Consider the following 13,200-nt stretch of genomic DNA (forward strand, 5'->3'; position numbering starts at 1 on the left):
AGACAATCACTCGGCCTATTAGGCAAATCGGGCCTTGCATAGTAAGCCGAGAAGTGCGTTCTGGCTACTAGGTACGACATATATGTCTCAGTGTGTCCCTATGACAAGCAGCCGGCTTCCTGTGGTTTACTGCATCACTGGTTTATTTATATTACATTACTAGTTTTGTTGAGCTCATACAAAGTGATCGTATCAGAAAAAGTATTAATTCATCTACGCAGTAAGGCCCAACACCATATGTTAAGTATAGGCCGGAACATTACATGAGTACGTCACTGTATAGCACTTTATAATGTATACAGATACTGTATCTACTTTTGTAAGCGCTGTAATCTGATCACCTGGTGTTTTTTATGAATAAAATATTACGAAAATGAAACCATGGCAATAATGGTACAGTATGGTACTGTGTACAGTGTATTGCGTAGCAACATACTCCCCTACCCCCCACCCCTCTACCAGGGGGGGGCAAGAGAGCAAGCAAGCCACCTGCGCCTTCTTGGCGTGTTGCAAGCTGTTCCAACCCTCGTCTCTCTCTCATCTTCCCACACTACAAGTACCTGCTTACGCTTAAATAATCATTGAGGGGGCTGAGACATCTTCTCACAGGCCACGTGAAGTACCCAGTACTATATTGTCTTTCCCGCTGGGCCGGTTGTAGAGTTTTCCTACTTAAATGGTATAATTTGTTACTTAAAGATTTATTTCTTAAATATCTGGCATTGCGTGTTAGAAAGATTGTGTTAGATAATGTTCTAAAATGTTGCTGGCAGTATATTATTGTGTTGAAGGTGATAATTAAGCTTTAATTCCTCTTGGAAAATTATGTTAGTCGCTTTGTTATTACCAGTTATGAATGTTATTGCAGCCAAAGACCAGGTAATATCAACAATATGTGATCTGTTTAATAGGTATATAAAAGTGCGGTCTATAAATATTTGCAATATAGCGATGAAATCACTATATGAAGAGAGAATTTTGTATTAAACCATTTTGAATGTCCCGCCAGACTCATGGTGACTCATACTGAGGCAAAAGTAGTCGGAAACGAGACTCACGTAGTACTACCTTCCCCCCATTTCCCAAATTTTACAATAATTGAATAACTAGGATGTACTCAAGTAGAAGTGTGACTCTGCTAGGCGTGGGTTGTGGGGTTGGCATGGGCGTGGGGGCGGGCGTGGGCTGGGGTAGGTGAGGGGGCGGCACATCGACTAGTGTGGCCGTGACGTCCCCAGACCCTGGAGCCCGGACCGTACATTTCCACGCGTTGTTCACCCGCAGCTCGTGAAAAGGTTTTCTTTCTTTAGTTTTGTTTATTTTTTGTAAGTATTGCATCTGGATTTTTGGTTTGTGCATGTGACTGACATTACAACACGGCCGGGGAGGGGTGCGGGAGGCGGGTTGTGAGCCGGGAGAGGGAGGAGAGGCGAGAGAAAACCTCCCAACGTGTGCTGGAGACTTGACATTTGTTGAGGACCTCGCTGTCACTGGGACAGTTCCGGCCTCGCTGGGGGAGGGGGACACTTTGTGGCGTGTCCCGGGCTGCTGTGTGTGTCCCCTGGCCTGCTGTGTGTGTCCCCTGGCCTACTGTGTGTGTCCCCCGGGCACGTGGTGGTGCAGCAGGGGACAGGGAGCCAGCAGGGGGCAGAGGAGACGCACCAAGCTAGCTGGGGACACCACCTACTGTCACAGCTCTTACTCCGTCGCCAGACATATATATATATATATATAATATATATATATATATTTCTATATTAATTCTTATATTGTGTGAAGGTGTTGAGGGGCCTGACTGAGGGCAGCCTAAGTGAGTCCTATTAATAGTTAATCGTTAAGTTGCAAATTCAATTTAATTTAATTTTTAATATTCTTTCGATTAATTTTTGGTAAGAGTATTTTGGGTTATTTTTGTCTTGATTGTGAGTGTTGTAATGTCAGTCGGGGTGGCGCGGGGGGCACCGCCCCCAAACCTTCCATCACACCTATGGGCAGGCCTTACCTATTATATTTTTTTTTGTTGAGGCAGCGGCCGGACCCCAGCAGGACGGGAACGGCCAAAATGGCAGAATTGCGGACGACTAGAATAGAGGCGGTAGAGGTGTTGTGTGTGTGTGTGGTGGTGCTGCTTTAGGGTCGGTGCTGGCGATGAACGTGTGTGGGGGGGGGGTTAGATTATTAGATTATATTCATAGGCTGCGATGCATGCCATTTGTTTGTTAGTACTGTATTAGGCAGTTATTTTCCTAAGCTGTACAGGGATATGTCGGTCTAACCAAATTAAAATATTTCTAACCAAACGTATTAAGCAAGCATTTGCTCGACCACCTTCTATAAAAGAAAAAGATTGGGTGTTGAACGGAAAATCATTCCATTGCTACAGTGTACAGTACAGTATACTGATTATATAGTATGTGATATACAAATCACATGGTACATATATATTCTAGTAGATTTTAAAATCTTCCTAACCTGACCTAAATCAACCTTTCCCAAACCATCCCAACCTAACCTAACCCAACCTACCTCGAGATTACCTTGAGATGATTTGGGGCTTAGCGTACCCGCAGCTCGGTCGTCGACCAGGCCTCCTAACCCAAGGATACCTGGTTGATGGGGTTCTGGGAGTTCTTCTACTCCCCAAGCCCGGCCCGAGGCCAGGTTCGACTTGTGAGAGTTTGGTCCACCAGGCTGTTGCTTGGAGCGGCCCGCAGGCCCACTTACCCACCACAGCCCGGTTGGTCCGGCACTCCTTGGAGAAAACTATCTAGTTTTCTTAATGTAAAGTTTTGACAACCTGTAAAGGAGGCTTGTTAAAATGCTATTGTATAACTGCCACCATACTGTATTATGTTGCATTTGTAGCAAGTTTATGCATTAACAGTAATAACTGATGTATTATATATTGAAGAAAGCCAACATTTATCTTTATTTGAAAGCCTTCATTGTAAACTAAAGTGGAGGGGGAGAGATGTTTTGGGTGAATATAGTGCTACTGTGGTAGTAATTGTCGGAAGATGGTTCACAAGATGACCTGGACAAGCTGAAGGAATATTCTAGTAAATGGCTTCTAGAGTGTAACTCAAACAAGTGTAAAGTAATGAAAATAGTTGCAGGGAGCAGGAGGCCAGACACGAAGGCACCTATTGGAAGATAAAGCCCTTCAAGAAGCTGGTGGAGAGAACTATCTGGAGGTTGTCTTGGGTCCTGTCTTCTGAGGCCCACATCAACAGTACCCTCAGTGGTGTGGGCCAGGTTGGCCAACATTCTGAGGCCCACATCAACAGTATACCCTCAGTGGTGTGGGCCAGGTTGGCCAACATTCTGAGGCCCACATCAACAGTATACCCTCAGTGGTGTGGGCCAGGTTGGCCAACATTCTGAGGCCCACATCAACAGTATATCCTTGGTGGTGTGGGCCAGGTTGGCCAACATTGAGGCCCACATCAACAGTATACCCTCAGTGGTGTGGGCCAGGTTGGCCGACATTCTGAGGCCCACATCAACAGTATACCCTCGGTGTGGGCCAGGTTGGCCAACATTGAGGCCCACATCAACAGTATATCCTTGGTGGTGTGGGCCAGGTTGGCCAACATTGAGGCCCACATCAACAGTATACCCTCAGTGGTGTGGGCCAGGTTGGCCGACATTGAGGCCCACATCAACAGTATACCCTCGGTGGTGTGGGCCAGGTTGGCCAACATTGAGGCCCACATCAACAGTATACCCTCGGTGGTGTGGGCCAGGTTGGCCGACATTCTGAGGCCCACATCAACAGTATACCCTCGGTGGTGTGGGCCAGGTTGGCTGACATTCTGAGGCCCACATCAACAGTACAGTATATCCTCAATGGTGTGGGCCAGGTTGGCCGACATAAGAACTGCCTTTAGGCACTTGAGTCAGGAATCGTTTAGAACCTAAGTAGTTAGAGCATGAGAGCTACATTCTATTGAGTAGTTCTGTGTTCTTGTACGTAGTCTTACATAGAACAGTGTACGTATAGTGCACATTGTATTATGCAGGTGAGGCGTCACAGTAATGTGGCTAAAAGCCTGAGCAAAGCACACAGCAGGAAATGAAACTATGACATTTTAGTCCATCCAGATAATGGTCCAGGATGGACGGAGTCATTTGTTCATTTTCTGACGTGGTTTGGTCATCACATTGTATTATAGCTGTATTATAGCTGTAGTCAGAATTGAAACCAAATCTTGGGAAATATTTTTTCCTTGGAATTCATATTTCTCAGCCCTCATATTATGATGCACAATTCTTGAAATAATTTTTTTTTTTATAAAAATATAAAACCTGAAAACATGGAACAAAAATATTTTAAAGAAATTCCATACTTGGAAAATAGTTTCATATTACTGTTCCTCATGTATTACTGTGTTAACAAAATTCCAATTTTGTTAGCCCTGAAATTTGGATACACGTTTCAATTTTTTTGTACAAATTTGGATACAAGTGTGTCTTCAATTTCTTGTTAGTTGAGAAATATGGTAAATATTTTCTTGCAGTAAAGCCCAATCACTTGGGGTGGACGGTAGAGCAGCCGTCTCGCTTCATGCAGGTCGGTGTTCAATCCTTGATCGTCCAAGTGGTTGGGCACCGTTCCTTTCCTCCGTCCTATCCCAAATCCTTATCCGGACTCCTTCCAAGTGCTATATAGTCACAATGTCTTAGTGCTTTCTCCTGATAGTTCCTTTACCCTTGTTGTAATAAAAACATCAGAAGTGGTCTTGAGTAATTACTCTGTATTTTGCATTAATGTTTGTGCACAATCTTGCCGCTTGCTCCAAAGTTCTTAAAAGTAATGACATGTGTAACAGTAAGGCTTATTTCATTAGTAGGTAATTATAGCCAGAAAAATGTCAATCTTTATAATTTTAGGGCTTTATAAGCAAACCATAATTCTCTAGCTTAAAAATTTAATTTGTCAATGACGTAAACTGCATGCATCTCGGGTGAACCATATTTGTTACGACACGATCAGTTGTCTTAAGGGGCAAGTGTAGGAAGGATTAATAGTTTAATATTAGCTCCTCACAATATGCAGTCCAACTATCCTGGGCTGGCTTGGATGAGTGCAGTTTGGGATTAGAATCCTAGGTAGGTAGATTTAGAATTTTTCTATACTGTGCTGTCTTGACTAAATATTTTATAGACGAAATCTGTATCTAGTACAGTATTGATATTTAGTGTGCACGACTCATTTTCAATTCCTCAAGATAATACTGAAAGACGTTTGGGAAAAGTTTCCAGCCATTATCTGTTATATATAAGGAAAATTGTCATTTTAGGGACAATAAGTGAATTCACGGCTTCAAACATGTTCAGCTCTAGGAACTACTTTGCTGGGCCTAGGAACAATACCTTGGCTAAATGACTTGCTTAAACCCTTGGTCCCCCAACGTGTCCAACTGAAGGACACGTGCCTAAAAAATTCCAATAGTAAGATATTACTGTACTGTAGTTTTTAATTTATTAAATTTTTGTAAGCCATGTTTTGTTCCTAAATATGGATACAGCAAATAAAATATGAACAACTGTATAATAAACTGTAACCATTGTATGTTGAGAAGTTAGACAATTGCTGAACTTCATACTTCATGCTCATATTGGTACAGCATAGCCCTTGGGCCGAGGATTACCTATGATAACCAGAACATGGTAAAGACATGGTATGATAACCAAAGCATGGTAAGACATGGTATGATAACCAGAACATGGTAAAAGACATGGTATGATAACCAGAGCATGGTAAGACATGGTATGATAACCAGAACATGGTAAAAGACATGGTATGATAACCAGAGCATGGTAAGACATGGTATGATAACCAGAACATGGTAAAAGACATGGTATGATAACCAGAACATGGTAAAAAGACATGGTATGATAACCAGAACATGGTCAAAAGACATGGTATGATAACCAGAGCATGGTAAGACATGGTATGATAACCAGAACATGGTAAAAGACATGGTATGATAACCAGAACATGGTAAAAAGACATGGTATGATAACCAGAACATGGTAAAAGACATGGTATGATAACCAGAACATGGTAAAAAGACATGGTATGATAACCAGAACATGGTCAAAAGACATGGTATGATAACCAGAACATGGTCAAAAGACATGGTATGATAACCAGAGCATGGTCAAAAGACATGGTATGATAACCAGAGCATGGTCAAAAGACATGGTATGATAACCAGAGCATGGTCAAAAGACATGGTATGATAACCAGAACATGGTCAAAAGACATGGTATGAAAACCAGAGCATGGTCAAAAGACATGGTAGGATAACCAGAACATGGTAAAAGACATGGTAGGATAACCAGAACAAGGTAAAAGACATGGTATGATAACCAGAACAAGGTAAAAGACATGGTATGATAACCAGAACATGGTAAAAAGACGTGGTTTTATACATCATTACTGAGCATGTCTGCTTCACAAGTGTTAGTTAACATCTGTTTACAACAAGGTTTTAAATGACTTGTCTGGATTCTAAAATGAGACATTGAATGTGTTATACGTGTTGATACAGGCTGTCAACAGGCCGCTTGGCCCTGAATAACAAGGCGAGGGAAGTATTGCCCCTGGTTTCTAGGCATTTTTTTTTTTTTAGTACATTATGGTATTTTGACCATACCTTTTGTGTACAGGTTATAAGTTTTATACCAGTGGGAGACTGCATAATTTAATTCAGTGACAATGTTCTGACATGCCGACACACAGGGTAGGCTCCATATAAATTACTAAACTGCTTAGAGAGAAGAAATATTTCACACGCGTTTATAGTTTGAATAAATCGTTTGTAATTCTGAAGACTGAGCATTTGTTTAAAACCATTTACAGTCAAATGATTTCCCATTTACAACTTGCTGTTTTTGTTTTTGAATTTACAACTTACGTAACGAGATATTCCACTGTCAATTTTTCTGTCATAGTTTTTGGTATAATGATATTTAATTTTCAGAGTGTTGAGTATAATTGAATATGTCAGGGAATGCCAATATAACAGGAGGCAAGAGCATGGTTATAAAACAGGGAGAGCCTCCCGGGGACTCAAAGAAAGAAGGTTGGTGCCGCAGGTAGATAGATGATGATTGTATATGCAGAATATTGGGCACAATTATATATATGGTGGTGTTTGTTCCAAGTAATTCCTAGCTTTAGTAAGTACAGTATTGGCTTAGTGTACACTTGTGGAGGCACATTTAGTGAATATTGAAGACAGTGCTACAAGTATATTGTTTGCGTAAATGTGGCAGATACAGTGCTTGAGGGTATGTGAAATTCTGTATACAGTTTATGCAACTGGTAACCAAGAGTACAAGCTAAGTGGTTGCTGAGATATATGTACTGCACTGGAGTATTGGAGGTCAAAGGTTAGGCTATGACCCCTCCTCAACTACCAGCTAGCTATCGTTGGGGAAGGCTTTACGGAGTGGTCTGTAAACTAGTCTCGCGTAGTGTGATACTGTTCAGTACTTGCTTTAGCAGAGTTGCGATAGGTACGCCGAGGGAAGCAAAGCGCAGTGAAAAACTTAGTTTAAAGAAATTTTAAACATAACATTGGGATAAAAGTTAACTTCAGCTATACTGTATTTGGTAGCATTTGGATTATGGCTTGCATCTTAAGATGAGTTTAGATAAATACAGACCATTGGTCACTCTACAAAGGGTTAGTACATCTCTCGGTTATAATAATAATGTAAAGTGAATCCACTTGAACATTTTAGATTAGTGTTATATTGTATTATAGTTTCAAAGTTGGTCACTAGATTGGTGTGTGTAGGAGTAAGCCCAGGAAAGAATGGGCCACATTTGGCAAATAAAGGTGGTGTTTATATATACATGACAGCACTGGGGGGGGGGGGGTAATGTTATGTCTAGTATTTATCACTGTTTTTTATGCATGTAGCACTTTCCTTTCTTAAAGCATTTAAATGCATAATTATTTGGCAAGCTTTCAGTGTGTGTTGTACCAAATAGCCAGAATGCACTACAGTACTTAGCCAAGTATGCAAAGCCTGATTTGCCTAACAGGCAGTGATTATCATTATTTAAAAAAAAATGAGTTTACTTTAATCAATATTATATTAAGAACATGAATTGCAGACTTGGTTAGGTTTGATAAAATTTCTTTGTCTTAACTCAAATTAAACTAAAAATCTTATAATAGAAAGCTTTTCATTTCATAGGAAATTTTTTCGAAATATATATAATTTCCGGAAAACTCTTGCTTGTTTTAAGCAACGTGTACACGATTAATAATTTTTTGTATATATGTACAGTACTGTATTTCATTTATTTATTTTTGTATTTTGCAGTTTGCATTCTAATTCTTGTGCTGTAATATATTTTTGCATGATAGTCATTAATTATGTAAAGCACTGTAGTAGTTACATAGTCATACTGTACACAAGTCTGCCCAGCTTGGCATCTTTGATAATTACTTAGTGCTGATGTAATTATAGTTGCCAGTTTGGGCCAGATGGACAAGGCAAAGATTCACCCTTTCTGTTCATCCTATTCCAAGGTTTTGGTGGTTTTTGGGTAAATAGTATTTAGTTTGTGGTGCACTATGCTGTACTTCCATTCATAGCTGCTTATTTGTACAAATTTATATTAATATATATTTATATATATATAATTTTTATTTATTTTAGTCTATATGAAATGACAGTAATGTGATACATCACGTTAATATAGTCTATATGCCGACAGTGAATGTGAACTTTTATTTTGGAGACATTGATTGCCACATGGTTGATTGCTTTTTCAGTTTTTGTTTGAATTGCCATGTTTGTCCTACGAGTCTAAACAGGTGATGCTCAGTGCACCTCAAGTTAGTTTTACACAGCAATGGTGTTAGTACACAAGTTTTCTTTATGTATATATTCAGTGGAACTTCGATTCAGGGAATCTCGGGCTGGAATGCACACTTTCCAGCCTGTATTTACTCACTCGATTCCACGAACTCTTGTTGCTGAAGTTGGGGATGTGCGGATTTGCTTTTTAGGCTGTTGGGGCGAGTTCACAGACTGGTGGAAAACTTATGGATCATATCATAGGTTACAAATTAAAGATTTCCTTAATGAAATCAGCCCATAGGGCATGGGAAACATTAGGGTAAGAATGGTAACTGTTAATATTGCTTCAATCAGGTTTTTTAGGATTTTCGTAGATGAGCGCAACATTAGAAGAAAGAGTTGGAGCCCTGGGAAGATCATTGAGCGCATTTAAAACCAAATTCTATGGTTTGTTTTCATTTTGAGATTTCCCAGTTTTCGTTCACAAATATGGGCCTCCTGGAGCAATCTCTGGTTGCAACGAATCGGTGTTGGTCCAAATAATTCGTTGAATTGTGGGTGTACTGTACATGTTATTTTATGGAATAGGGCATATATTTTGAGTTCTTGCTTGGACGAGTTGTAGAATTATAGTTGGGATATTTGGTGTCAGTCTCCGTGGTGTAGTGGTAAGACACTCGCCTGGCGTTCCGCGAGCGCTATGTCATGGGTTCGTATCCTGGCCGGGGAGGATTTACTGGGCGCAATTCCTTAACTGTAGCCTCTGTTTAACGCAACAGTAAAATGTGTACTTGGATGAAAAAACGATTCTTCGCGGCAGGGGATCGTATTCCAGGGACCTGCCCGAAACGCTACGCGTACTAGTGGCTGTACAAGAATGTAACAACTCTTGTATATATCTCAAAAAAAAAAAAAAAAAAAAAAAAAAATGTAAATATTGTGCTTGGCTTATACATTCAATATGTACTCTGTGGCCTACAGGAACAAACTGCAGTAAGCAGATATCTGGTCCTGGATTGGATATTAATTTTCAAATAGTTACTCTGGCTTAACCTGTTCTTTTATAGTGGTAAAGGCTATAATACAATAGTTGTGATATTTGTTCAGCTATGTTAAGGTAGTTACATGTTATAAGGAGCTCTGGTGGTGGGCTAATTTCCAGGCATTACCAGGTATTACCAACTAGAGATGCAGGAGGGACATAGTCCCAGAACCATCACACGGTAAATACAGTACAGTACTGTGCCACAACACTCTACATGCTCCGTATTATTCTTTGGTCTTTCTTTTGCCTACTTACAATGTCAAATTTTTAGTAGTTTTATTTTAGCAAATTATGTAACTTGACATATAAACAATGAATTTGCTTGTATATAAACATTTATTCTCCTATAATGTGCTAAAAAAATGATCTTTTTGAGAGTTTTGCTTACTGTAATACTGTTTTTTCAACATTTTACATAACTATAACTGTAATGGTCCATTATTAAAGAGTTAAGAATTTGGAGTATGTGTACTAGTAGTGTTCAAGAATTTTATAAAAGTGAACAAATAAAACGAAAATTCCTGTTGCAAAAGCAAGCAAACTAGAATGACATTGTGAACTAAAATGTATACATGATGGTAGCACTGCTTGAAGAAACAGCATGTCACCATGAGATGAACAGGCCCTGCGGCTTGACACTATAGCGGTTGACCTGGAAGCTGATCATCTTGCCATATTATGCTGTTCATTGTTATTGGCTCCTTTTAATCTTAGGATAAAAATGTTCGCTTGAGTCAGAGCTTTCCTTCCCTTTCCAGCCCGTTGGTGTCGTGGCTTGGTGGGCGGCTGCCGGGGTGTGATAGTCCATGGGACAGTGATCTTTGTAGTTTTGAAGCCTTATGCTCCTGCTGTCATCTTCACTAATTGTGCTGGATGCTTTTTCCTCTTATGTTTCATCTTTTCCCCTCCCCTCCTTTCTCCTTTCTGATTATTTACTGCTGAAATTTTGCCATTTATGATTATTCTTTCATGTGTCTTCTGTTTTGATGCCGGGTGTTTGAGGAGGCGCATCCACTCGCCTGTAAAACTGTGGTTCCTGACATTGTCGGGCAAGGGGACACTTTTATTGTCAGTCTTTGCCTTCGTTGCTGAGCCTGATCTTGACGGACTGACGGTTCTTAAGGTGACGAGTGCGGGGGTGTATACCCACGTTACACCCCTGAGGGGGACCTGTCTTGTCCTCTAATTGTGGACAATGTGACTATCTCATCATCTGGAGTGGTTCCATCTCATTGTAACAACTGTGCCTTCCCCCCCCCCCATCCCCCCCTCCTACTGGGTGTGCTTGATGTTGTCACCTTTGCAGTAGCACTCACACAATTCCTTCTGGTTCTAATATGTTCCAAGCATTGTTTGGTCCTGCTACATGACAAAGTATTTTGATCTCAATCATGTTGATTCTACACATCCTGATGATTTATTCATCCATAACCTAGTTGATTCGGTGGATACCTTTGTCACTTTTTACCCCACCCTTACTGGTACTTGTGTTGTTGCAGCTCGTTAAAGGAAGCGGCTGACCACTTGGCCTCGTTGTTCTGCATTGGGGAAACCCCCCGTTTGAATCTCCAAAATTGCTCGGTTAAATGCCAGCATTACCACACTTACTCTCCCACACCATGTTAGGATTGGTGATAGGGAACTGAAAGACTGCCACGAGGATATTAAACATATCCTTGAGGCCCAAGGCCATTATATCCTCCAGGATTGATACGTTCACTCGACCCCCCCTTCCCTGTGGTGGTGGTCGTGGTCGTCAGCCTTACCTCGCATAGTGAAGATCACTTTTGGCCATGGCCTTCATTGCCCAACCCGTCCTCTTAAAAAGAACGTCACTTTTGGCTGGTATGCGCGATATGGCTAAATTTGGACGTAATTTGAAATGAAATCGACTCACAAAAGTGACGTTCTGTTCCGTTTTCTATTTGAGTCGTCCGGCGTACGCGCAGAGGTTATAAGAGGACACTTTAAATTCACGTTTTTCATAACGTTTTGAAACTTTATGAGAATTTCCTGCCCACCTAACCTATCAGAGGACCCTTAACTTACTGTTGTTGAAAAAAGAAATCCCAAATTTATTTTAATTTTTTTTTCATTTTCAAATTACGTCCAAATTCGGCCATACGGGCAAACGGCCAAAAGCGACGTTCTTTTTAAGAGGACAGGTTGCATTGCCACCTTATCACAGAGGCCATATCCTCTTCACATAGTGAAGATCACTTTTGATAGTAGGTCCTGGTTGATGGGGTTCTGGTTGATGGGGTTCTGGGAGTTCTTCTACTCCCCAAGCCCAGCCCGAGGCCAGGCTCGACTTGTGAGAGTTTGGTCCACCAGGCTGTTGCTTGGAGCGGCCCGCAGGGCCACGTACCCACCACAGCCCGGCTGATCCGGAACTTCTCTTAGAAAACCGTCCAGTTTTCTCTTGAAGATGTCCACGGTTGTTCCGGCAATATTTCTTATGCTCGCTGGGAGGACGTTGAACAACCGCGGACCCCTGATGTTTATACAGTGCTCTCTGATTGTGCCTATGACACCTCTGCTCTTCACAGGTTCAATCTTGCATTTTCTTCCATATCGTTCACTCCAGTACGTTGTTATTTTACTGTGTAGATTTGGGACCTGACCCTCCAGTATTTTCCAGGTGTATATTATTTGGTATCTCTCTCGTCTCCTTTCTAGAGAGTACATTTGGAGAGCTTTGAGACGATCCCAATAATTTAGGTGTTTTATCTCGTCTATGCGTGCCGTATATGTTCTCTGTATTCCCTCTATTTCAGCAATCTCTCCTGCTCTGAAGGGGGAAGTGAGTACTGAGCAGTACTCGAGACGGGACAGCACAAGTGACTTGAAGAGTACAACCATTGTGATGGGATCCCTGGATTTGAAAGTTCTCGTAATCCATCCGATCATTTTTCTGGCTGACGCGATATTTGCTTGGTTATGCTCCCTAAACGTTAGATCGTCGGACATCATTATTCCCAAATCCTTGACATGCTGTTTTCCTACTATGGGAAGATTCGATTGTGTTTTGTACCCTGTATTATGTTTCAGATCCTCATTTTTGCCGTACCTGAGTACCTGAAATTTATCACTGTTAAACATCATGTTATTTTCTGCTGCCCAATCAAAAAGTTTGTTGACATCTGCTTGTAGTTTTTCAATGTCTTCAGCAGAGGTAATTTTCATGCTGATTTTTGTGTCATCTGCAAAGGACGACACGAAGCTGTGGCGTGTATTTTTGTCTATATCAGATATGAGAATAAGGAACAGTAGCGGTGCAAGGACTGTACCTTGAGGTACAGAGCTTTTAACATCGCTTGGAC

The 13,200-nt window shown here is 41.1% G+C and overlaps 2 protein-coding genes across 5 annotated transcripts in view; one reads left to right on the forward strand and one right to left on the reverse strand.

Annotated features, from left to right (window-relative positions):
* Nucleotides 1-3,758, reverse strand: part of LOC123771757 (suprabasin-like) — a 16,481-nt gene extending 12,723 nt beyond the window's left edge. Inside the window, exon 1 of the mRNA XM_069313610.1 lies at nucleotides 3,515-3,758. Within this exon, the coding sequence (XP_069169711.1) occupies nucleotides 3,515-3,758 (244 nt within the window). The remainder of the gene's footprint in view (nucleotides 1-3,514) is intronic.
* Nucleotides 1,206-13,200, forward strand: part of kra (basic leucine zipper and W2 domain-containing protein kra) — a 58,512-nt gene continuing 46,517 nt past the window's right edge. The window contains exons 1-2 of one of the 4 annotated variants that reach the window (XM_045764199.2): nucleotides 1,209-1,325; nucleotides 6,993-7,094. In XM_045764199.2, the coding sequence (XP_045620155.1) occupies nucleotides 7,013-7,094 (82 nt within the window). In that variant the 5' untranslated portion in view covers nucleotides 1,209-1,325; nucleotides 6,993-7,012. Of the gene's footprint in view, nucleotides 1,326-6,992; nucleotides 7,095-13,200 lie in introns of all 4 variants that reach the window. The other 3 variants (XM_045764200.2, XM_045764202.2, XM_045764201.2) reach the window with 3 other exon arrangements.

This window comes from Procambarus clarkii, chromosome 75 (assembly GCF_040958095.1).
Source record: "Procambarus clarkii isolate CNS0578487 chromosome 75, FALCON_Pclarkii_2.0, whole genome shotgun sequence".
Lineage (NCBI taxonomy): Eukaryota > Metazoa > Arthropoda > Malacostraca > Decapoda > Cambaridae > Procambarus > Procambarus clarkii.